General features: G+C 43.5%; 1 protein-coding gene across 2 annotated transcripts in view; it reads left to right on the forward strand.

Moving 5' to 3' along the window:
- The window catches only part of LOC114548891 (NLR family CARD domain-containing protein 3), a 42,691-nt gene extending 19,547 nt beyond the window's left edge, over positions 1-23,144 (forward strand). For both annotated transcript variants that reach the window (XM_028568902.1, XM_028568903.1), the window contains exons 9-20: positions 793-966; positions 3,532-3,705; positions 6,000-6,046; positions 13,835-13,959; positions 14,223-14,278; positions 15,160-15,377; positions 15,490-15,755; positions 16,496-16,609; positions 16,708-16,846; positions 21,428-21,495; positions 21,600-21,879; positions 22,856-23,144. In XM_028568902.1, the coding sequence (XP_028424703.1) occupies positions 793-966; positions 3,532-3,705; positions 6,000-6,046; positions 13,835-13,959; positions 14,223-14,278; positions 15,160-15,377; positions 15,490-15,755; positions 16,496-16,609; positions 16,708-16,846; positions 21,428-21,495; positions 21,600-21,869 (1,651 nt within the window). In that variant the 3' untranslated portion in view covers positions 21,870-21,879; positions 22,856-23,144. The remainder of the gene's footprint in view (positions 1-792; positions 967-3,531; positions 3,706-5,999; positions 6,047-13,834; positions 13,960-14,222; positions 14,279-15,159; positions 15,378-15,489; positions 15,756-16,495; positions 16,610-16,707; positions 16,847-21,427; positions 21,496-21,599; positions 21,880-22,855) is intronic.
- Positions 23,145-25,947: the final 2,803 nt, after the last annotated feature.

A 25,947-nucleotide genomic window follows, 5' to 3' on the forward strand; every position in this document is an offset into this window, starting at 1 on the left:
TCATATTTCTCCTGTATTGGCTTCTCTGCATTGGCTTCCTGTAAAATCCAGGATTTTCCACTAGAGCACTGCGCTCCCAGAATGCAGAGTTACTTGTGGTTCCTAGAGTCTTTAAAAGTAGAATGGGAGCCATGTCCTGCTAGGCTCTGCTACGTCCTGTGACGCCCTGCAGTGCCCTACTATGCCAAGGACTACTACAACTACTGTTTGTGTATATATATATATATATATATATATATATATATATATATATATATATATATATATATATTTATATCTTTTATCTTTATTGTGACTGTTATTGCCACTATTTATCACACCCCAACCGGCTTGGATAACTCTTGTTATGATTTGATACTATAAATAAAATTGAATTGAATTTATGACTCCACTATTCCTAAAAGAAATATGTAAAGAAAGATGTTTTTTGTTCACATTTCCCTAACATTTATTCTGACATATTTTTTATCTTTGGAAACTTTGGAATGTTGAGTCAAATCTTAAATCAGTTTCTTTGGGTTTTTATTTGTGTTTGACTGCAAAACATGAGTTTGTTTAGATGGAGCCAATGGTAAGTTTAAGAGCTGAAGTCACTACGTCTTTGTTGAAGTAGCAGCATCTTGTCGTTAATATTATTATTAGAGAGCTCTTTTTGTATTTAGTTTTTAACCTGTGTCCTTTTGGGTTCACGTGTTTGGAGTTTCCATCTTCTAAATTTCTAAACCTTCAACATTGAATGATTTCAAGTAGGAACATTGTCTTCTAAAGTTACTTCATTTATTCTTTATTCAGATTGGTGTGCTGCAGTTTGTCAGAGATCAGCTGTGCTCCTCTGGCCTCAGCTCTGATGTCTAACCCCTCCCATCTGAGAGAGCTGGAGCTGAGTGGAAACAACCTGAAGGATTCAGGAGTGGAGCTGCTGTGTGGTTTTCTGGAGATTCTGAACTGTGGACTGGAGACTCTGAGGTCAGTTCACTGACTATCTGTAACTGTTATACAGTACATCTTAGATGTTAATTAGGGGTCCAAGCCCGAGGTGGCTGGGATCAATCACAGTACCAGCAGCGCTTGTAAACCTATTTTAATCACTAAGATTATTCTTATTCGTGTTCTTTTGCCAGTGAAAGTGTTACTTCAGCCTAACTCGTGCATGGTGGGGTGGTCCAGAGCCCTGCCGGGACCTCAGCCACAATATTTGACACTTTTGGTGGCACTATAGCAAAAGGAAACGCGTTTTGCTCTATAACTCCCGTACCATAAAATGCACAGACCCTATATCCACGCGTTCCCTGAATCATGATGTTGGCCGGGCCCATTTTTGTCCAGACTGTGAAAAATTGCAATAATTGCTAAACCTACTTTTTCGAACACTTTTCTGAACTCCTCCTAGGTTGTGCGTCCGATCTGCATGAAACTCGGCCTTTAGCATCTCCACACGGGGAGAATTTTGTTTCGTTAGAATATGCAAATATTAATTACAAACTAATTTGTGTAGCTACCTATGAAAACAAACTTTTGTATATCTTGGCCAAATTAAATGCTATTAAAGCATGGAACAAATTTGGTGAAGATTGGCTTAGTAGGGTGTTCTACAAGTACGAACAGTTTATATCTCATTAAGGCTCATCTTAGTTTTATGAAATTTGGAGGGTACCACCTAGGAACACTCCTGAGGTCACACCTACAAGGGTCTACTGATTTGTCAAAGTGGGTGTGGCCTATTGGAACCATGTTTAGATTCACTTAAAATACCAACAAACAAAGTTTTGTAGCTAGCTAAGAAAACACAAACTTTTGCATATATTGGCCAAAGTAACCCTCTGGAGTGGAGAGCCAGTAAAAATAAAATGTTTTTAGATTAACAGCTTCATCAGTTTATATCATACAGGCATGGCAAAAATATTGAGAGAAACCTTATATTTTACACTTTGCAATGTGTCCACTGCCAAATAATGTTGTTTTTAAAATTCGTGAATTAGATAAAACATAAAACTTTTCAAAAATGAGTCACAGCAGGTAACGTTCCACTTGGACTACGCAAACCCAGCCCCCACTGGATCAGACTAGACAACACCCAGGTAAAACAGTGAAATTGCCATGCAGCTTTGAGTATAATTCATTTGGAGACAAGCGTTTTATTTTGAAAGAAAGATGGGATTCTGAATGCTGATGTCCACGCTTTACACAGCCGAGCCAAGAGATATAGTGTGTTCAACATGCAGCACATGTACCCAAGACTACTGCTACTAAAGGTTAGCCTAGCCGGTAACAAAAAAAAAACAAGTCGGTAACCTCTTCCTCCTATTCCCCACGTGTTGCGTTCAACATAAGTGTGTGACTAATCAGCCTGGGTAATGCTGGCTCCGTTCCGTCGGTGTCCTTGCCGGGCCAGCCCCGCTCCTCCTTTGTTGAAGCAATTCAGACTTTAAAAGTTGTATATTCAAAAGTTTGTAGTAGGGGAAACAAAAAAGTATTTCGGTCCTTCTGTGGGGTTCTAGTAGCTAACGACCTGTGCTCTCTAGCTCGAAGAAACCTCCAAAATGGCAATAACACATCTGTGAGTGACGTTAAATCAACACACAACTACTCCCCCCTCATGTCAGTCTGCCCCTGTCCACTTCCTGAATGACCCCGACTAATATCATAACATCGTCAATACTTACCTGTTCAACAGGCATGAACATGTAGAAAGCGATATTTCAGTCTGCTCCGTCTGCATGCAGTCTCTCTCTCACGCTGCGCTGTTACACAAACACAGCTAACTGTGCTGCAATATAGTGAATCTTTATAAACAAGCTAAAAACAAAAGTCATCAGTTTGTAGTCTGATTCTTAGTTACTTACAATAGTACGCACACAAATGATGTCATTGTCATGTTTGTGTTCTTCATTCTTTATAAACTTCATTCATTATTGAGATGTCAGGAATATGATTTATTGTATTGACAGAAACTTAGGGAAATGAACAGGTCCCAGGCAGTTTTCTAAAAATGTGTCCCCCTGCATGAGCAGTGTAGTTGAATATCCCTGCTAGGTATTTGCACTCCCATTGGAAATTGATTTATTTGAAACAGGGACAATGCACAAATAAACATTAAACTTGTTAAACAAGAGAATATGTCTTGGGCCAGGTTATAGCAACAATTGCTAATTTCCACCTGTAGTCATTCAACCTGCGCTAAGCTGTAAACTGACCTTTTGCATATTCTGATCATTGATATTGATCCTTCAGAACACACACGGCTGTTTAAATGATCAATATAGTGTTGATCCTCTAATCATAGACCTGCCTGATCAGTAGCATGTTATTAACCTGTGTCAACATGAATAGGTGTATGAATGTTGTGGTGACATTTGGATGATGTTTGTATAATGCTGACATGATGATGATTCACAATAACACAATGACACAATCTCTATTCATTTTAAGGAAAATATATTGATTAGGACATACTAATGTTGAGCTACACATTTAAAACATTAACACATTGATTGGACTATAAATTATTTTTTAACTTTATTTTTTATTCAGATTGAGGAGCTGCGGTTTGTCAGAGATCAGCTGTGCTTCTCTGGTCTCAGCTCTGAAGTCCAACCCCTCCCATCTGAGAGTGCTGGACTTGAGATACAACAAGCTGAAGGAGTCAGACGTGAAGCAGCTGTCTGATCTGAAGGAGAGTCCAGACTGTAGACTGGAGACTCTGAGGTCAGTAGAGGGTTGGAGTCAGTCCATGTTGATGAACCCATTTGGTTGTTCTCAGGTATTCTGGACAATACAGTCAACATCCAGTCAAAGATCCAATATTTTGGTGATGCTTTGCTAAGTAAGAATTGATATTGGAGCATTGAGTTTGTTCAGGCTAAAGTTACATTTCAGTTCATCAGTGACATCATCTATCAGCTGACTATTAACATCCAATCATACTCATACATGTGAACAGTGACTCTTCTCTCTGATAACTCTGACACTGATACACTCACAACAAGTTTTTATAATTGTTGATTTAAGTCAGATTCCACGTTAAAGGTGCTCTAAGCGATGTTGGGTGATGTCACTTCTTGTTGACGTTCAAAGTATTTTCAAACAAAACGGAGGCTACCTCGCCACTCCCTCTCCCTTCCGTGCACTAACCCCCACCCCTAAATCCTTCTTGTCGGTTATTGTCTGGAACGCTGTTAGACTGTTTGTTATTTTTGGTGGTGCAGGTTGGTGCAATTTGTTTTTGTTGCCGTTTGTGGAGCCTGGGCTGTCTACAGAGATGTTTTTTACAGTGTGTTCAAGGGACAGGCAGCTAGCAGATAGTGAGCAGATGTTTTTTACAGTGTGTTCAGGGGACATGCTGCTAGCAGATAGTGAGGAGATATTTTTACAGTGTGTTCAGGGGACAGGCAGCTAGCAGATAGTGAGGAGATATTTTTACAGTGTGTTCAGGGGACAGGCAGCTAACAGATAGTGAGGAGATATTTTTACAGTGTGTTCAGGGGACAGGCAGCTAGCAGATAGTGAGGAGATGTTTTTTACAGTGTGTTCAAGGGACAGGCAGCTAGCAGATAGTGAGCAGATGTTTTTTACAGTGTGTTCAGGGGACATGCTGCTAGCAGATAGTGAGGAGATATTTTTACAGTGTGTTCAGGGGACAGGCAGCTAGCAGATAGTGAGGAGATATTTTTACAGTGTGTTCAGGGGACAGGCAGCTAACAGATAGTGAGGAGATATTTTTACAGTGTGTTCAGGGGACAGACAGCTGGCAGATAGTGAGGAGATGTTTTTACAGTGTGTTCAGGGGACATGCAGCTAGCAGATAGTGAGGAGATGTTTTTTACAGTGTGTTCAGGGGACAGGCAGCTAGCAGATAGTGAGGAGATGTTTGTTACAGTGAGTTCAAGGGACAGACAGCTAGCAGATAGTGAGATGTTTTTTTACAGTGTGTTCAGGGGACAGGCAGCTAGCAGATAGTGAGGAGATGTTTTTTACAGTGTGTTCAGGGGACAGGCAGCTAGCAGATAGTGAGGAGATATTTTTACAGTGTGTTCAGGGGACAGGCAGCTAACAGATAGTGAGGAGATATTTTTACAGTGTGTTCAGGGGACATGCAGCTAGCAGATAGTGAGGAGATGTTTTTTACAGTGTGTTCAGGGGACAGGCAGCTAGCAGATAGTGAGGAGATATTTTTTACAGTGTGTTCAAGGGACAGGCAGCTAGCAGATAGTGAGATGTTTTTTTACAGTGTGTTCAGGGGACAGGCAGCTAGCAGATAGTGAGGAGATGTTTTTACAGTGTGTTCAGGGGACAGGCAGCTAGCAGATAGTGAGGAGATGTTTTTACAGTGTGTTCAGGGGACAGACAGCTAGCAGATAGTGAGGAGATGTTTTTACAGTGTGTTCAGGGGACAGGCAGCTAGTAGATAGTGAGGAGATGTTTTTACAGTGTGTTCAGGGGACAGGCAGCTAGCAGATAGTGAGGAGATGTTTTTACAGTGTGATCAGGGGACAGACAGCTAGCAGATAGTGAGGAGATGTTTTTACAGTGTGATCAGGGGACAGGCAGCTAGCAGATAGTGAGGAGATGTTTTTTACAGTGTGATCAGGGGACAGGCAGCTAGCAGATAGTGAGGAGATGTTTTTACAGTGTGATCAGGGGACAGGCAGCTAGCAGATAGTGAGGAGATGTTTTTACAGTGTGTTCAGGGGACAGGCAGCTAGTAGATAGTGAGGAGATGTTTTTTACAGTGTGTTCAGGGGACAGGCAGCTAGCAGATAGTGAGAAGATGTTTTTTACAGTGTGATCAGGGGACAGGCAGCTAGCAGATAGTGAGGAGATGTTTGCTGTATGTGACAAAAAATGTTGTAGCCACAAAAACGCTTGACATCGCTTAGAGCACCTTTAATGAACTGTAGAGCCATTTCTGACAATGTGATATAGACAGTGATATAGTGATATAGAGGAATTATTTTAACTTTGCTCATAAGATAACTTCTTTATTGTGTTTATCCCTTCAGGTTGGATGACAGAGTACACAGGGCTGCACCTGACCGACATGAAGGACGTGAGTCAATATCTCAAAGAAACAAACCGTTATTAAAGCATGAGAAGAACTGGAAGATTGGCTGCTGTGTGCTTTATGGCACTGTTTAATCCCAGTTTGTCATTTCTATGTAAATGTTATTGTATAAATTCAGTCTTAACTTCACTCTTTGGACTAAACGTGATTTTATTTCTACATTCTGACTTGATTCCCTTGGCGCTGTAAATGGCTGCCCACTGCTCCCTGATGGATGGGTCAATTGCATTTATGTGTATGTGACAATAAAAGTACCTTTACCATACCTTTTACCTTTTAGAAAGACATACTACGGGACATTGCTGTTAGAGATTTATGAATTATAGGTCACCAGGATGTCCAAAAGTGAGGGGCGCATGCTCGTGCAGTGACCGGCAGCACCTACGTCTGTATCAGTGTTTGTCTATGTGTTCTACTAATCTCGACTTGAATACAGTGGATCTGGACTGATCAACAAGGTGGAATTGGATAAGATCTAACTTCTGACTGTCTTCTATATTTTGCAAAACCATGGAGCTTACAGTGTGCTTTATACTGTGGTTGGCGTTCTGCCTTTCTTATGGTCTCCAGCTCTCGCACCCGGCTCGGATTCAATATAGCAGAGAGTTTCTTCTGCAATGGAGTAACCTGCCGTCAGTTTCTCCCCATGATCTAACCTTCCCGTGCCTTGACTCATTCACTGATCACAAGAATGATCAGAAAGACTGTGAACAGGTGCATGAGTTTTGGAATAAAACAACATCAATTATATCTGATGTGATAGGATGTTGAATTCCTACTGACCCGATTGTTTTGTTACTTAATAATGACTCTAAATTACACCTGCTTGGGAGACAGAAAAAATGTGGCTAACCGGCTCAACCGCAACCAAGAAAATGATAGCTCAGCGCTGAAACACAAACTTTATGAACTTCAAGCTTTGAAAGAGCAGGGGAGGTGGTCAGGTTGTTGTAAATGGTGTCATAGGCGCCAATTGATGTTTTCCTCCGAGGGTGCTCACAGGCGCACTACGTTTAAAAAAATATAAAGTAGTCAAAAGTTGTTTGCATTTCAGAACCTTAAGAAATGGACAGCGGCCGACACGAGCACACGCGCCTATGAAGTCGATAATAAAGCCGTAAAGCAGGCTATCAACTCAGGACAGATCCACTTCTCACAAATACAGATAGGATTGGAGATGAGAAGTTTAACTGACACGTGACCGCGATCAACTTCGTGGGAAATTAAGAATCAATGCCACCGACATAACCAATCACACTATGACAGACTCTCCACTTAGCTCCAACTGCAATGTTTAATTGCACGGTATCAGGGTATATGAATGGTGTTGATTTTGGATTGAAAAAGTGGGAGAAAAGAGTTACATTTATCCACTGTGAAGGTTGTAGAAACTTTGTCAGGTGGGTTAAGAAGTTTCTTTATTGTAGAAAACCATGGGACCAGGCAAAAGCGAAAAGCAAAACATAACGGTAGGAGGTAAACATCAGTAAATATTGAGACGTGTGAGCTGCAAGGTCTTTGATACATTCCCATTGCAAATATTCCATTAACATTGATTAACAGGGCAAAACACTTATATATTGATTATAGCGCCCCCTAATGGCCGATCGTCGCCAAATTTGGTACGGAGCCTCAGAGCGGCATGCTGAATGAGCACCACAATTTTGTGTTGATTGCTTTTACTGTGGCAGAGATATTGCAATTGCAAATTTCCCATTGAAATGCATTGAGTTAGTGGGCGAAACAAATAAACGTTGCTTATAGCGCCCCCTAAAGGCCGATCTTCGCCAAATTTGGTACAGAGTATCGTTGTCAGATGTTGAATAAGGATCTCCAGTTATTTGCTGATAACATTAAATTTAACCGAGATATGATATGATACGTGTGTGGTAGCTAGCTAGGAAAATTTGTTTTTTCGTCAAATTGGCATACTTTAACTTAGCAAAATTCCTTCAATAACTTTTTGTCAGGTCTATCTAGAGATGCTATCTACCAGGTTTCGTGCAGATCGGTCGCACGGCCTAGGACGAGTTCAAAAAAGTAGAAAAAGTAGGTTTTTGATAAATTGCAATTTTTCACACATAAAAGTCTATCCGGAAATGGGTGTGGCCTATATCACGTGATTCAGTTGGATCCAGGGAACGCGTCGATGTATGGTTTTTAATGTCGGGTGTACGGTGTGGGAGTTATGGGGCCAAACGCGTTTTTGTCTGCTATAGTGCCACCTAGTGGTGGAAATGGGTCAATTTTTGCGCCTGAGGTCCTTGCGGGGTTTTGGACCAGTCCTGAAAATGGCAACTCCCCACCATGTACGGTTTAGGCTGCAGTTGGAGTTTCAGGCGGAGAAGAATAATGGAAAAGAATAAAAATCCTCCTTCTCCGTGAACCATCACCTTATCGTGGTGGAGAGGTTTGTGTGTCTCTGTGAACCTGAGGGCTGTGTTGTCTGGAGCTTTGTGCTCCTGGTAGGGTCTCCCAAGGCAAAGTGGTCTCAGGTGAGGGGCCAGACAAAGAATGGTTCAAAAACCCCAATGAAGAAGCAAGGTAGAGATGGAGTGACCCTGCCCGGAGGAAACCCGGGGCCCCGCCTGGAGCCAGGCCCAGACGGCGGGCTCGGAGGGCGAGCGCCTGGTGGCGGGTTTGCCACGGAGCCCGCCGGGCACAGCCCGAACAAGCTACGTGGCTCCCATCTCTCCAGCCCATGGGCCCACCACCTGTGGGAGGAACCGTTGGGGTCGGGTGCAATGCCACATGGGTGGCAGTGAAGGTCAGGGGCCTCGACGGACCAGACCCGGGCGGCAGACGCTGGCTCTGGGGACGTGGAACGTCACCTCTCTGTGGGGGAAGGAGCCGGAACTGGTGCGGGAGGTGGAGCGCCACCGGTTAGATCTGGTGGGGCTTACCTCACGCACAGTCTCGGTTTTGGAACCATACTCCTGGATAGGGGTTGGACTCTTTTCTTCTCCGGAGTTGCCCAGGGTGTGAGGCGCCGGGCGGGTGTGGGGATACTCACAAGCCCCGGCTGGCGCCGCTGTGTTGGAGTTTACCCCGTGGACGAGAGGGTCGCCTCCCCACGCCTGCGGGTTGTGGGGGAAAACTCTGACTGTTGTTTGTGCATATGCACCAAACAGGAGTTCGGAGTATTCGGCCTTCTTGAGACCTTGACTGGAGTCCTGCATGGGGCTCCAGTGGGGACTCCATTGTTCTGCTGGGGGACTTCAACGCACACGTGGGCAATGATGGAGACACCTGAGAGGCGTGATTGGGAGGAACGGCCTCCCTGATCTAAACCAGAGTGGTTGTTTGTTGTTGGACTTCTGTGCTAGTCATGGATTGTCTATAACGAACACCATGTTGGATCATAGGGATGCTCATAAGTGTACCTGGTACCAGAGCACCCTAGGCCGAAGGTCAATGATCGATTTCATAATCGCTTCATCTGATCTGAGGCCGTATGTTTTGGACACTCGGGTGAAGAGAGGGGCAGAGCTGTCAACCGATCACCATCTGGTGGTGAGTTGGGTCAGGGGTGGGGGAAGACTCTGGACAGACCTGGTAAGCCCAAACGGGTAGTGCGGGTAAATTGGGAACGTCTGGAGGAGGCCCCTGTCCGACAGACTTTCAACTCACACCTCCGGGCGGAGCTTTTCGTGCATCCCTGTGGAGGCTGGGGGCATTGAACCCGAGTGGACAATGTTCAAAGTTTCCATTGCTGAAGCTGCGGCGAGGAGCTGTGGTCTTAGGATCTTAGGTGCCTCAAGGGGCGGTAACCCACGAACACCGTGGTGGACACCAGTGGTCAGGGAAGCCGTCCGACTGAAGAAGGAGTCCTTCCGGGATATGTTATCTCGGAGGACTCCGGAGGCAGTTGCAGGGGTACCGAAGGGCTGCAGCCTCTGCCGTGAAAGAGGCAAAGCAGCGGGTGTGGGAGAAGTTTGGAGAAGACATGGAGAAGGACTTTCGGTCGGCACCAAAGTGCTTCTGGAAAACTGTTCGCCACCTCAGGAGGGGGCGGGGAACCATCCAAGCTGTGTACAGTAAGGATGGGACACTGTTGACCTCCACTGAGGAGGTAATAGGGCGGTGGAAGGAGCACTTTGAGGAACTCCTGAATCCGACTAATACGCCCTCTATGTTAGAGGCAGAGCTGGAGGATAACGGGGATTGTCGCCGATTTCCCAGGCGGAAGTCACTGATGTAGTCAAACAACTACACAGTGGCAAAGCCCCGGGATTGATGAGATTCATCCAGAAATGCTCAAGGCTCTGGGTGTGGAGGGGCTGTCCTGGTTGACACACCTCTTCAACATTGCGTGGAAGTCTGGGACGGTGCCAAAGGAGTGGCAGACTGGGGTGGTGGTTCCCCTTTTAAGGGGGACCAGAGGGTGTGTGCCAATTATAGGGGTATCACACTTCTCAGCCTCCCTGGTAAAGTCTACTCCAAGGTGCTGGAAAGGAGGGTTCGGCCGATAGTCGAACCTCGGGTTGAGGAGGAACAATGCGGATTCCGTCCTGGTCGTGGAACAACGGACCAGCTCTTCACTCGCAAGGATCCTGGAGGGAGCCTGGGAGTATGCCCAACCGGTCTACATGTGTTTTGTGGATTTGGAGAAGGCGTATGACCGGGTCCCCCGGGAGATACTGTGGGAGGTGCTGCGGGAGTATGGGGTGAGGGGGTCTCTACCAGGGCCATCCAATCTCTGTATGACCAAAGTGAGAGCTGTGTCCGGGTTCTCGGTAGTAAGTCGGACTCGTTTCAGGTGAGGGTTGGCCTCCGCCAGGGCTGCGCTTTGTCACCAATCCTGTTTGTAATATTTATGGACAGGATATCGAGGCGTAGTCGGGGTGGGGAGGGGTTGCAGTTTGGTGGGCTGGGGATCTCATCGCTGCTCTTTGCAGATGATGTGGTCCTGATGGCATCATCGGCCTGCGACCTTCAGCACTCACTGGATCGGTTCGCAACCGAGTGTGAAGCGGTTGGGATGAGGATCAGCACCTCTAAATCGGAGGCCATGGTTCTCAGCAGGAAACCGATGGAATGCCTTCTCCAGGTAGGGAATGAGTCCTTACCCCAAGTGAAGGAGTTCAAGTACCTTGGGGTTTTGTTCGCGAGTGAGGGGACAATGGAGCGGGAGATTGGTCGGAGAATCGGGCGCAGCGGGTGCGGTATTGCATTCAATCTATCGCACCGCCAGGACGAAAAGAGAGCTGAGCCAGAAGGCAAAGCTCTCGATCTACCGGTCAGTTTTCGTTCCTACCCTCACCTATGGTCATGAAGGCTGGGTCATGACCGAAAGAACGAGATCCAGGGTACAAGCGGGCCGAAATGGGTTTCCTCAGGAGGGTGGCTGGCGTCTCCCTTAGAGATAGGGTGAGAAGCTCAGTCATCCGTGAGGAGCTCGGAGTAGAGCCGCTGCTCTTTGCGTCGAAAGGAGCCAGTTGAGGTGGTTCGGGCATCTGGTAAGGATGCCCCTGGGCGCCTCCCTAGGGAGGTGTTCCAGGCACGTCCAGCTGGGAGGAGGCCTCGGGAAGACCCAGGACTAGGTGGAGGGATTATATCTCCAACCTGGCCTGAGAACGCCTCGGGATCCCCCAGTCGGAGCTGGTTAATGTTGCTCGGGAAAGGGAAGTTTGGGGTCCCCTGCTGGAGCTGCTCCCCCCGGGACCCGACACCGGATAAGCGGACGAAGATGGATGGAAAAATCCTTAGAAAAACAATAGGGCGTAGCTATTGCTACCGCCTGTTCTTGCAGACTCGGGCTTGGACCCCTAAAAACAAACTATCCAGTTCGGGACCTATTCCCTTTGATATTCTCTCTGTGGCCAAATCTTTTAAACACTCAAAAGCTAGGAAAAGCCCTGGTCCTGATTGTATATGTAGTCGGCTGCTTTCCTCCTGTGCAGAACAATTAGCCCCCATCTTTCACCATATCTTCCAGCTTTCACTTAACCTACAGAGGGTGCCACAGAGTTGGAAGCAGTTGATAGTCATCCCTGTGGCCAAAAACAACTATCCTAAAGTTCTTAATGATTTCAGACCTGTGGCCCTGACTTCTCTTGTAATGAAGTCCTTCAAAAAATTGATAAAAAGAGATAAACTTACCAAGACTGCACATGTATTGACCCTCTTCAGTTTGCACATAGAGCTGGCCGGGAAGTAGAAGATGCCACTTTGACCTTAATAAACCTTGTTTTAGAACATCTTGAAGGAAAACAAAAACCAAGCCAAGCTGCTAATCTTTGACTTTTCGTCAGCTTTTAACACAATCCAGCCCCACATTCTAATTGATAAATTTATCAATAATTTCAGATTCTTTACTTTTTAAAGATTATTTTTTGGGGCTTTTCCCTTTATTTGAAAGTGTACAGATATGAAAGGGGAGAGAGATGGGGGATGACATGCAGCAAAGGGCAGCAGGTTGGATTCAAACCCTACGCCACTGCAGGACTCAGCAAACATGGGGCGAACGCTCTTACCTGGTGAGCTAGAGGCCGCCCCAGATTCTTGACGTTTTAACATCCAGAAGTCAGAGAGTGAGGGTTAATGCATGCATGTCTGGTGAATTGATATCATCCACTGGGTCACCCCAGGGCTGTGTCCTTTCCCCTCTCCTCTATATTCTTTATACCGATGACTGCCTATGTTGGCATGAAAACAGGTTGATTTTAAAGTTTGTTGATGACTCTGTGATAGTCAGCCTCCTACATGACAGTAAAAACAGCCACGGTCCTGTAGTTGGTGAATTTGTAGATTGGTGTGACAATGCATTCCTACACCTAAATGCTGAGGACATGTGCATTGATTTTAGACACAAATCCACTAACAACCAAAATACCATTATCAAAGGAGAGACTGTAGACTCTGCTGAAACCTATGAATATCTTGTGACCATAGTGGATAACAAGCTCAAATTTACTTTCCACTCTGAGGCGTTATGTATAAAGGCCAGCAGCGCCTGTATTGCCTGAGGAAATTGTCCAAGTTTCATGTCGACAAGTCCCTCATGATTCTCTTCTACAGATCTTATCTTGAGTCTGTCCTGACCTTCTCCCTTCTCTGTTGGTTCAGAACTCTTATCAAGTCCAAAACTGCACTAAACAGAGTTGTGAAGATGAGCAACAAGATACTGGGTGTCCAACAGTGCACATTATCAGACCTGTTCCATGGACAGATAGTCAGGAAAGCTAATGCTATTTGCTCCGACAGTTCCCACCTTTTATTCAGTCCTTGCCGTCTGGCTCCCGTCTAAGATGTCCATCTGTAAGGAGTAACAGGTACAAGTACTCCTTTATACCTGCAGCCATTTCCTTCTTGAATAGAGGTCAGGGGAGGAGTCTTCTTTAATCTCTTGGCTACCTCATTTCATCCTCTTTCTTTTCTTTCTTTCTTTATTCCTTGGTTGGTTATATATTCTAGTCTGTTGACTATGTGTTGAGGATGTCAGAAACGTTGATAAAAGGGGTTGGTGATGTAATGGATGCTGATGTTGTTCATTGTTGATTATATTGCGTCAACTTTGTAGGCTGATATGCATATTTTCCTACTCTATGTGGGTGACTTTGACGCTGCTATCCATGCACCTTGTACTGGTATTTATCTGTCCTCGTACTGTTACGGTTGTGTTCCAGTTGGACTGTGTGTAGAACTTGTATATTTATGTGTCTCATATGTGTTTATACTTGCTGCACACCTAATCGCAGCAAGTAAAGTTGAAGTTGAAGTTTGACATCTGCTGTGTCTTCTCTCCGTGCGATGGCTCTGATCCTCCACCAGATCCGTCCACATCGAAGACAAACCTCGATGTGTCTGAGGACAGAAGAGAGGATCAGCTGAGTCCTGATGATCCAGAGAAGTTGAAGCAGCAGCAGCTTGTGGGTGGAGAGGCTTCCAATACAAATGTCAGTTCTTCACTTTTACATTTTCATTCATTTGTCAGTGATGAGACTGGGGTTCCTCAGGTCATTTCCCTCCAGGCTATAATATTGCTGCTGGAGTCCTGCAGGCTTCACTTGTGCAGGATCATTTGACTGAATAATAACAATTATGTAGTAATTCTGACATACGGTGAAGTGATGCATAAAGAGTAAAGAGTGCATGTAGAGTAGAAAGTGAAGCAGTGAGGATCCTGACCTGTTGCTAATCACTTCTTTTTCTATTTCAGGACACCGTGAGTTTCACACCTGAGCTGCTGACTGAGTCTGGAAAGACTTCATACAGGTAACCAAATCATAAAAAGCTGATTACTTTTGACCTCCTTTCAACACTTAAAGTTATTGCACACTGAGTCCAAAATTTGAGAGAGAGGCAGAGCGACAGCAGCTTCACATTTTGTATTGTTTTTGCAAAATGTTACGCATCGGACTCAGTGACGTCAGAAGTGCCCCTTCAATTGTGATATTCAAAGCCAGGCTCAAAACTCAGCTTTTTACATTGGTCTTCCCGGTATTGTAATTGTCTTATCCTGCCATGTTTGTAATTAAGTGTTTGTCTTTTGATGTCGTTTTTCCTTAAATCACTGATTTGTAAGTGTATTTTTATTTTATCTTTGGCTAATGTGCTATGTACAGCACTTTGGTCAGGGCAAGCTGTTTTTAAACGTGCTATAGAAATAAACTTTGCTTACTTACTTATTTACAGTGTGCAAGTTTTATGTGTGACGCATTTTTGGAAAAACATACGAAAAAACGCATACGAAAATTTCAGACACAGTGTGCAAGGACCTTTACACATAATCTAATGTTCAGCCTTTTCAGTTTATCTCATTTTCTTCCTACGGCGTCTGTATACTCCATCAGAACTGCATTTCAGATTATAAAACAGCTTCAGAAACTCCTCCACACACTCTTCAACTTTCACTTCAACTCCTTTCAGTGCTTCCACTTCACTGCAGCTGCTGCTCTACTCTCTTGTCCAGAAACTCAGTTTGGTCCCCAATTTTTTAAGCAATGCAGCGATCACATTTCTAGTTTTTAAGACTTGTTACTAGGACAAAAGATGGATGGATTTTGTGTTTGTGTTGCTGGGCAGATTAAATCTGAAATTGTTTTTCCCAAACAGAGCGAGAGCTTGTTTGTGATTGGCCCTTCTGTGTCCAACAGGTTCAGGTGTCCTGGTCCAGGTGTGTTCCAGTGTGCTTTGACTGGACTGGTGTTTGTTACGACTCAGGAGGCGGAGCTGCTGTACAACACTGTCCAATGGGACGAGAGCCTCCTCCAATCAGCTGGCAGGATGGCTGCAGGGCCGCTGTATAACATCAAGTGTTCAGAGGAGGCTGCTGTCTGTCAGCTCCACTTTCCACACTGTGAAATCATAGATGGTAAGAGATGAGTTTAGTAGAGCTGCTAGTTAGTAGTATTTAAACTAGTACCACTGCTGCAATACAATAATTCTCCATCAAACCAAAGCTAACCAGCTGTGTGTCTCCACAGCTCCTCTACCTGATGGCCTGTTGTCTGTCGGTCACATCACTGATGATGGGATGAGCATCCTGGAGCCGCTGGAGATAACTGACACTCACGTGGTTGTAAATGTCGCTCACCTCTCTGTCCTCGGCCTGATCTGGGATGTCGTTACAAGGTTGTGGACGAAATCTGTCAGCGGTCAAGTTCTGCTGTTCCTCGGAGAACCAAACCAAGCATTACAGAGGCAAAACCTCAACGTGCTTCTCCTGCCAAGAAACATTCCTCTGAACGAGGTAAAGCTTCATTTTACAATGTTTAAAGCCTGTCTTAAAACACCAGTGAGCATGTTTGTAGTGCTGTTGGTGTTGCTGTAGTCCAGAACGTAGGAGGTAGGGCTGCAGTCAAGACCACCTTTGTCAAGTCCAAGACAAGTCCAAGACCGGGTCTAGTCGAGGCCAAGTCAAGACAGAGTCCAAAGAGGTTTGAGTCCGAGTCAAGACCGAGTCCAGGACAAATCCTGGTGATTTCTATAACCATATTTGATTATGGTTGAATTGGCGGACATCTTTGTTTGTTACAGTGTGTGTGAATCAATGAAAATGAATGGCAGTAACGTTAGCAGGGCACACAGATGCATTGCATGGCGTGTGAAGGTAATCTTGTGTGTGATTGGTTACCAGGTGGCAGGTGTTTCACTTTCCCTCCAATATTATTATAAACATAATAAAGACACCTGGACTCGGTCGAGACCAAAAGCCATATTTGGCAAGACCAGTGAGACCGAGACAAGTCTGAGACCATAGAAAAACCATCTCAAACTCGAGTCCAAGACCGGACTTGAGTACTACAGCCCTGTTAGGAGGCATATAAATGAATGTCCTTGTGGAGTCCAGGGTGGCAAACACACTCTAGTCTGTGTGTTCAAACTGGTGCTCAGTCTGCCACTCCTAGCTGTCCTCACTGGAGGTTTAACACATTTGATGAGTGGTGTGTACTTGATTTTAAAAGTTGAAATGTTCTGATGTGTCTTTAGGTGAGCGAACAGCATCAACAATCTAGAAACATCCAGGTTCCTGCAACATGTAAACTCATCAAAGATCAAAGTTACACCGTCCAATGTCCTCAGGCCGTTAAAATACAGCCGGACGTGAGTATTTCAAAATAAAAGTCTTTGTTAGTGCTGTAACAATTCATCTTTTAGTTAACTTTAGATTCTGTGGAGATACTGACTCTTTGGTTTCTCAGAAAGCAGATTTTGAGCTGGAGTTTGGACCAAACTACCACCCAACCTTTGAGATCCGCCTGCCTATAAACACACCAGAAGTGACTTTAAGAGTCCAAGTCGAAGAACACAGCGTCTGGCAGCATGAAGTGGAACTGATTGGTAAAGTTTTGATCCACCTGATACAACAGAAGAGAATAAATAGAGTTACATAGTTATGAAGACAATCGGTATCGGCAGCTAAAAGCACTTTTTTAGCCTAGGCAAGGCAAGGCAGCTTCATTTATATAGCACATTTCAGCAACAGGGCAATTCAAAGTGCTTTAAATAAAACATTAAAGAGCAGTTAAAATGATAAAAAATTAAAAACAGATAAAATACGAGAATAGAAGTTACAGTGCAGTATACGAAATTAAACATTAAAGAGCAGTTTAAAGAAAGGCAACATCAAAAAGAAAGGTCTTAGATTTTCATACAGTTTCAACAATGTAACTTAATAGAAATGAACAGTTATTTAAAGAAAGGCAACATCAAAAAGAAAGGTCTTTAGCTTTGATTTAAAAGAACTGAGAGTTGCTGCAGACCTGCAGTTTTCTGGAAGTTTGTTCCAGATATGTGGAGAATAAAAACTGAACGCTGCTTCCCCCTGTTTAGTTCTGACTCTGGGCACAGAAAGCAGACCTGTCCCAGACCACCTGAGAGGTCTGGGGGGTCATAGTGTAGTAGACCTGTCCCAGACCACCTGAGAGTTCTGGGTGGGTCATAGTGTAGTAGACCTGTCCCAGACCACCTGAGAGGTCTGGGTGGGTCATAGTGTAGTAGACCTGTCCCAGACCACCTGAGAGGTCTGGGTGGGTCATAGTGTAGTAGACCTGTCCCAGACCACCTGAGAGGTCTTGGGGGTCATAGTGTAGCAGACCTGTCCCAGACCACCTGAGAGGTCTTGGGGGTCATAGTGTAGCAGACCTGTCCCAGACCACCTGAGAGGTCTGGGTAGGTCATAGTGTAGTAGACCTGTCCCGGACCACCTGAGAGGTCTGGGTGGTTTGTAGTTTACTAGCAGATCAGAAATGTATTTTGTCCCTAAACCGTTTAGTGATTTATAAACCAGCAAAATTATTTTGTAATCAAATCTTTGAGGCACTGGAAGCCAGTGTAGAGACTTCAGAACTGGACTGATATGATCCACTTTCTTGGTTTTAGTGAGGACTCGAGCAGCAGCGTTCTGAATCAGCTGAAGCTGTCTTATTGATTTTTTAGGGAGACCTGTAAAGACACCGTTACAGTAGTCAAGTCTACTGAAGATAAAAGCATGGACAAGTTTTTCCAAATCCTGCTGAGAAATAAGTCCTGTAACCCTTGATATATTCTTAAGGTGGTAATAGGCTGACTTTGTAATTGTCTTAATGTGGCTTTTAAAATTCAGGTCTGAGTCCATGACTACACCAAGATTTCTGGCTTTGTCTTTTGTTTTTAACATTGTCTTTTGAAGCTGAGCGCTGACTTTCAATCGTTCCTCTTTTGCTCCAAAAACAACCACCTCAGTTTTTTCTTAATTTAAGAAAGTTCTGGCACATCCAGTCATCAATTTGTTCAATGCACTTACTCAGTTTTTGTATTGGACTATAGTCCCCTGGCGATAAGGTTATGTAAATTTGTGTGTCGTACGCATAACTGTGTTAACTTATGTTGTTGTTTTCCATAATCTGAGCCAGTGGAAGCATGTAGATGTTAAACAGAAGAGGTCCCAGAACTGAGCCTTGGGGAACTCTGCACGTCATATTTGTATGCTCAGATGTATAATTACCTATAGACACAAAGTAGTCCCTATTCTTTAAATAGGATTCAAACCACTTTAGTACTGAGCCAGAAAGACCAACCCAGTTTTCCAATCGGTCAAGCAATACGTATGTCATGGTCTACCGTATCAAATGCAGCACTGAGATCAAGTAATACTAAGACTGAGATTTTGCCACTATCTGTGTTTAAGTGGATGTCATTAAAGACTTTAACAAGAGCCGTCTCAGTGCTGTGGTGTGGTTGAAAACCTGACTGGAAGGCATCAAAACCATTGTTTAGTGAAAAGAAAAGGTTGAGTTGTTGAAAAACCACTTTTTCAATGATTTTACTTAAAAACAGAAGGTTTGATATCGGCCTGTAGTTGCTCATTAGTGTCGTGTCTAGATTGTTCTTTTTTAGGAGTGGCTTGATGACTGCAGTTTTCAGGGCCTGTGGGAAGATACCTGAGAGAAGAGATGTATTTACAATATTTAGAAGATCAGAAGCCAAACAATTCAAAACATTTTTGAAAACACCCGTTGGTAGAATATCAAGGCAACAGGAGGAGGATTTCAGATGTTGTATAATGTCCTCCAGGTTTTTAAGGTTGATCGTATGAAATTGTGTCATGTTGGAATTTGTTTTGCGTGCACACTGTGACAACACATATCCTGTACTTGATATGGAAGCACTGACTGTTTGTCTAATTTTCTGAATTTTGTCTGTGAAGAAGGAGGCAAAGTCATTGCAAGCCTTGGTAGACAACAGTTCAGATGCTATTGGTACTGGAGGGTTTGTTAATCTATCAACAGTAGCAAACAAAGCACGTGAATTATTATTGTTTCTGGCAATAATGTCAGAGAAAAAGGACCGCCTTGCATTCCTTAGTTCCAAATTATAAATGCAAAGTCTCTCTTTAAAGGTGTTGTAATGAACCCGGAGATTAGTTTTTCGCCACCTACCTTCGGCTTTTCGACACTCTTTTTTTCTGTTCTTACCAGTATAACATGTCTCCATGGAGATCTTTTCTTACCAGGGACAGCTTTGACTTTAGTGGGAGCAATAGCATCAATAACATTTGTAATTTTAAAGTTGAAATTATCTACAAGCTCAGTGACTGAGACCCCTGAGAGGGTGGGTGTGGAGGAGAAAAGTTGAATGAATATTTCACTGGTGTTTTCAGTGAGATACTGTTTTCTGATTACCTTAGTTTGGACACTTTTGTGCACAGAGATAGTGCCGTTCAAGAAAACACAGTCCATCACAAAAATACAACACAGTTCTTTGGTCCCTCTATCCTGGGGGTTGTTAACATGACTGTTGAAATCACCAGCAGTAATTACACAGTCAAAGTTAATACAGATCATAGACAGCAGCTCAGTAAAGAAAGCTGCACAGTATCTAGGTGGTCTGTAGATATTTAGAAATATTTCTTGAGGGGAGGACCTTAGTTGAAGAGCCACATATTCAAAAGAAGCAAAATTTCAAAAAGATATTTGAGTACATTGGAATGAGTAATTAAGCAACATGGCGACTCCACCTCCTTTCTTATTCACTTTATTCTCACTCATAAAACTGAAGTTAGGGGGGGCTGACTCAATGAGAACAGCACCACTGTTATTATGGTCCAACCAGGTTTCAGTTAAAAACATAAAATCAAGATTGTGCTTAATAATGAAATCATTGATTAAAAATGATTTTCCTGCCAAAGACCGGATGTTTAGTAAGGCTGCTGTTAGTGTGTTAAAATTATTATCTGTCTAATTTTTTGGGACAGGCTGTGGCTGACGAGGAATGGATGCTAAATTTGTTAGGTTTGCAGTTAAGTGCTACTTTTTCTTACTTAGTGGATTCACCATTCTTTTTCTATTACCTATCACAACATAGATTGAGGAAGAATTTAACACAGGGCCCAGGCTTGTCCTGGAAAGAGTCATGAGTGCCACTAGGCGTGCAGCCTGGACCCAGCACATATCAGATAAAGCTTGCTGTATTTTGTACACAAGCACCCTTCTAAGTCTGGGGAAAAGGAGTTTGCTGCCATCCTTGAGGGGGCAGGGGCACCTGGCGTTTTACTTCCAGTGGTTGAGTCAAAACAGGCTCCCTTTTGCAGCTGTCCACGTCTGTGTCCTACTAAGTACAGGGGTTGAAGAGGCGCTCTGCCTGGAGGATAATGCAGGCCAGCTGGTCGTGTGTCCTGCCCGTTAGTCGTCCTCCCATTTCCCAGGAAAATGATTTACTCTTAGGCTTTGCACCAATGATGTTCCAGGGAGGACTACCACTTGTTGATTTATTACCCCTTCCACCGCCCTCCTGTTTGTTTGTAGTCTTGCTGGTGCTAGTTAGCCGTGTGTTAGCATGCTTTTGTCCATTGTTTTGGTTCAGTGGTAAAGTGGTGTCATTTCCACATGATCCGTTCACTTCCATGTTTACTTCGAACTGGTAAATTTTTGGTTTCCAGAACTGTAATCTTCTGAAGGAGTTTGTAGTAGTCCTCCATGGAGAAGGGAGGCATCTTGCTGCTAATTAGCTTTAGCTACAGTCACTTTAGGACAGGCTTGAGCTATTGGTAGGCCACGCTCATGCAGAAAAATGTTGAAATATGGCAATAGCCTACTATGTCTACAAAAAAATGTATAGTCCAGTGATATATAATCATCCAAGAGCTGTTACTCATAGTCTCTCTCAGAAGAAAAGCAAGATTAATAGCAGAGGCAGGAGCAAGCAGCAAAGTGTCTGCACTGTGAGAAGCAGCACCCTCTCACACTGCAGCACCCATTGGCTGTTTTAAAACTAGCTCTCCATCTACATAAACAGAGAACAAATGGTTTCTCCACAGATTGATACAGAACTAGGGGGCAGCATCACAATACCATGATATATAAATGTCTCTCTTTTGGTTTCTAATTACTTCTTAAAGGAGAACACAAACTGACAACAGTCTTTTCTCCGCTTATCTTCCAGCTCCAAAACCCCAAACCCCAGCACCAGGAGAGGACCGAGACCCAGCAGAGGACAGGGACCGGGCAGAGGTAAGAGACAGCTCCTATTTCTTGTTCAATTGCAGAATGAATACAGTACATATATGTATGTAGACAGGCAATAACTGTTACACAATATTCTCTGATTTTCCCAGGTAGGAAGGACAGCAGAGGTGTTGTTGAACACTCTGGAGGATCTCGGAGCAGAGGACTTTGAGACATTCAAGTGGTTCCTGATGAACAGTGGTGAACACGTGAAAAACAGACCCATCCCACGGGGCAGGCTGGAGAATGCAACACTGTTGAACACCGTTGATCTGATGATCCAGACCTTCTCAGTGACTGGAGCTGTGGAGGTGACCAAACTGGTCTTAAAGAAGATCAACAGGAATGATCTGGAGGAGAGATTGGCAGCCAGCAGCTGATAAACATCAGGTCAGTGACAGGAAGAGGAGAACATGATGTATATGAGCAGCTTCATCAGCAGATCTGTGAGGAGACCCAAGCTGCTGTCTGAACGTGTTTATTGTTTAAAGTCATGCAGACAGAAAGAAATGATCCATATTGTTTGATGCAGAGAGCACTTTAAGGAATTTAAGGATTTAAGGAATGGCATCTGCTCTGTTAAAGAACTTCTGGGGGAGAAAGGGAAGTTTGGGGCAGATTGAACAATGTTAACTGGAGTTACAAACCACTTTCTGTTTTTGTGGTGAGACATGGAAATTTGATGTCTCGCCATGGCAACGCCATTTCACAATTGTTTTTAAAATGTGCACAACCTTTAATGGCAACGGGTCCTGAGATTACACAGACAACATGTCATCAGGGTAAATCTCTAGGAGGAGTTTGATGAAGTACATTAGATGTAAATTACTCTAAAGTTGCAGTAAATAGAAAATGGCTGACATCCTGTTGGAGCCTCTGAGAAGCTTACCTTGGTATTCCTAAATATATATTTTTGGGGCATTTCCGCCTTTAATCACCAGGACAGACAGAGTGGAGAGAGAGGAGGAAGACATGCAGGAAACCACCACAGTCCCCTCTGTGTCGAGGAATAAACCAACTCATCTACCCAGGCACCCCTTTCCCTGGTGTTCTTACCCTAATTCTGACCAATCTCCCCCATCCTGCCTAAACCTAACCGATCCAACCGAAGAATGCAACTAGTATTAGCCAATCAGAGGCAGAGTAGGGTGGGACATGCCTTCACCATCAAAGGAAATGCTAATTGGTTTAAGTGATGGCTCCAAGAGGCCAAGAGGAATCTAGAGGTGATAGATGTGCTAACCAAATGTTGTACATCTAGGTGAAACATCCAGCAGGGGCTGCTTCGTATGTATTAATATATTATTCATATTTACATATAAACACATACTAATTCAACACTATTTTGTCCATTGTTATCTTTCAGGTTGAAGAGGGCATATCAGAGGACATCGGCCCAGAAGAGGACAGTTTACCAGCTGAGGAGAAGCTGTTGCGAGTTCAGAAAGTTAAGGTTTCTGTCTTCCACGTTGTTACGTTGCACACAGGTGATGACTTCATCACGTTACGGGACGTCCGGTCCAGAACGCGTGAAACCATTTCTGTTGCAGATGAAACTACCAAAAACACCTTTACAGTCTTAAAAATCTTCTTAAAAACACAACAATTTACAGAAATATGTAATTCATGTTTGTACATTTAGAAATCTGTGTGTGTGTGTGTGTGTGTGTGGGGCGGGGGGGGGGGGGGGGGGGGTTGGGGGGCCTTGTTTAACTATATTTGTGGGTAATATAATATATACTATGGTAACTGAGTCTGTGAACCTAACCTGGTCTGGAGCAGGTTTTCTTCTATCGTCTCCTCCCTCTGACACAGCACTCTCTCATTTCCTCATTCATTCATTCATTCATTCATTCATTCATTCATTCAGTCTGTATCAGGCGCATTTTAGACCAGTTTTTTATCTGCATGAATAAATAAACAGAGTTGGTTCATTAACCATGTTAGGCAGACTTTAAAACATTTTTCTCTCAAAACATGTCATGTCCTTTAGTCGAGGATCCCGTTGCTGTATTACTACGCAGGGAGTTAAACATATATCTGGAGAAGATATTGAGGCCCCGACTACAGATGGATTTTCATTTCCAGATACTAGCCTATACCTATTTGATAGGTGTTGTTTTTCTTCCCAGTCTATCAGTTATGTAGCCTACATAACCTTATCCATCCTCATATCACTAACATCACCCATCGTTAACATGCTCTTACATCCCAGCACATTCTTTGTGTCACATTAAGTTTGTTTTGCAAACGGCAGTTTTCTTTATAACATTGTTGATGTGGAATCATTTTAGTAAAGCGCTGTCAGAAGAGTGTGACTCGCTCTGAAACGTTTTTTAAACGTTTGTGTAGTGTTCCCTGGACACCAACCAGTAAGAGCCATTAAAAAGGAGTTCCACAGTATTGCAGGTGAATGATGTAAACCATTTGAAATAAAAGATTATGAATTATAGTTCTGTTGGTGATGGTGCTGCAGCCTCAGAATGGGATTAGTAGGACTAGGACTTTTATAGCTTATAGGTTCAATACCATTTCACCAGTAATATTATACTTATGATTAAATATGATATTAAAACCGGAAGTAATAATTTACTCTAGCAGCAATTTTCTCCCACAGAAATTTTAATTGCATTTTGTATCTGTTAAGAGGCACAAAGACACTCTTTAGATTATGTCCCCACAACTGGCATGTTAGCTAACTGGGAGCTCTGGCCATTAGCTGCAGCAGCTCCAGTTTACTAGCACTGATTTTCGTCGTTTTTTCCCCTATCGACAGTACTCGTAGATATATAGAGATCAAGATTCAAATCGGCCGGAGTTCTCCTTTAACTATTAGTCAAAATAATTCATAATTTCTCCTTTTTTTAACTAATAAATTAGATATAATGTCATTTAAATTAGGGTTATTGACCATGAATTTAAAACAAAACCTTGAAAAAAGTAACAAAAGCATAAACATGTCATGGTTTTATGTTTCTGTAGTTCTGTTTCCTGTTTTATTTTGAAGTCTCTGGTTTTCTGTCTCGTCTGGTCTAGTTTTACTTCCTGTCTTTAGGTTTCCCGCCCTTGTGATTGTCTGATGTGTTTCACCTGTTGTATCACCTGTGCCTTGTTTGCTCGTTACCTCCTGTATTTAGTCTCTGTCTTTCCTTGTCTGTAGTCAGGTCATTGTGTTTAGTTTGGAGTGGCTGTGTGTGTCATTGACCCTGTTGGTCTCGGTGTTCCTGATCGTTTGCATTTTGCCTGCTGTTCCAGGACACATTTTGTTTCTTGGATTTTATTGAAATAAATCCTCGAGCTTACTTGTGTGTCTGCCATCTTGCACTTGGGTTCTATTTTTCTACTCTTTTTTTTTTTTTTTTTGTAATGCTCCACACCACTGAGACAATACATCCTTGTATGTGCAGACTAACCTGCCAATAAACAGTTCTAAAGTTAGTGAATTATTTGTGTTGATTTAGTTTTTTGTAATCACTGTTGTTGGTTCTTAAACATGTTTCAAGATCTAAGAGATGAAGACTTTCTTCTAACAGGAATCTGGTTCGTCTTATTGTGAAAGTTGTGACCTGAACTCTCTTCCTGTTAGCAAGAGTCTGATTTTCTCAGCCAGACCTTCCTCCACGGCGCTGCGGAGGAAGGTCTGGCTAGTCCACGCAGCATTCCTGGATGGGAGAACAACATGCTCTGGTTTATTTACATTTCTTTTAACCAATCACAATCATCTTGGGCGGGGCTAAGCAATCAGATAAACATAACATAAAAAACATCTGACACACACACACACACACACACACACACACACACACACACACACTCTCTCTCTCTTTCTCACACACACACACACACACACACACACTATTTCAGACACAGACACACACACACACACTATTTCACACACACACACACACACACACACACACACACTCTCTCTCTATTTCACACAAACACACACACAGACACACACATACACACACACACACACTCTTTTCACACACACTCTATTTCACACAAACACACACACACAGACACACACATACACACTGTTTCACACACACACACACACACACACACACACACACACACACACACACTCTATTTCACACACACACACACACACACACACACACACACACTCTCTCTCTATTTCACACACACACTCACAAACACTCTCTATTTCACACACACACACACACACACACACACACACACACACACACACACTCTATTTCATTTCACAAACACACACACACACACACACACACACACACACACACACACACTCTATTTTCACAAACACACACACACACACACACACACACACACACACACTCTATTTCACACACACACACACACACACACACACACACGTCTTTATAAATTGGTGCACTGGAACAGTGTAGACTAACAAGAGTCTGGTTTGTTTTATTGTGAAAGTTTTAACTAGAGCACTCTTCCTTT

Source organism: Perca flavescens, chromosome 22, assembly GCF_004354835.1.
Source record: "Perca flavescens isolate YP-PL-M2 chromosome 22, PFLA_1.0, whole genome shotgun sequence".
Taxonomy (NCBI): Eukaryota; Metazoa; Chordata; class Actinopteri; order Perciformes; family Percidae; genus Perca; species Perca flavescens.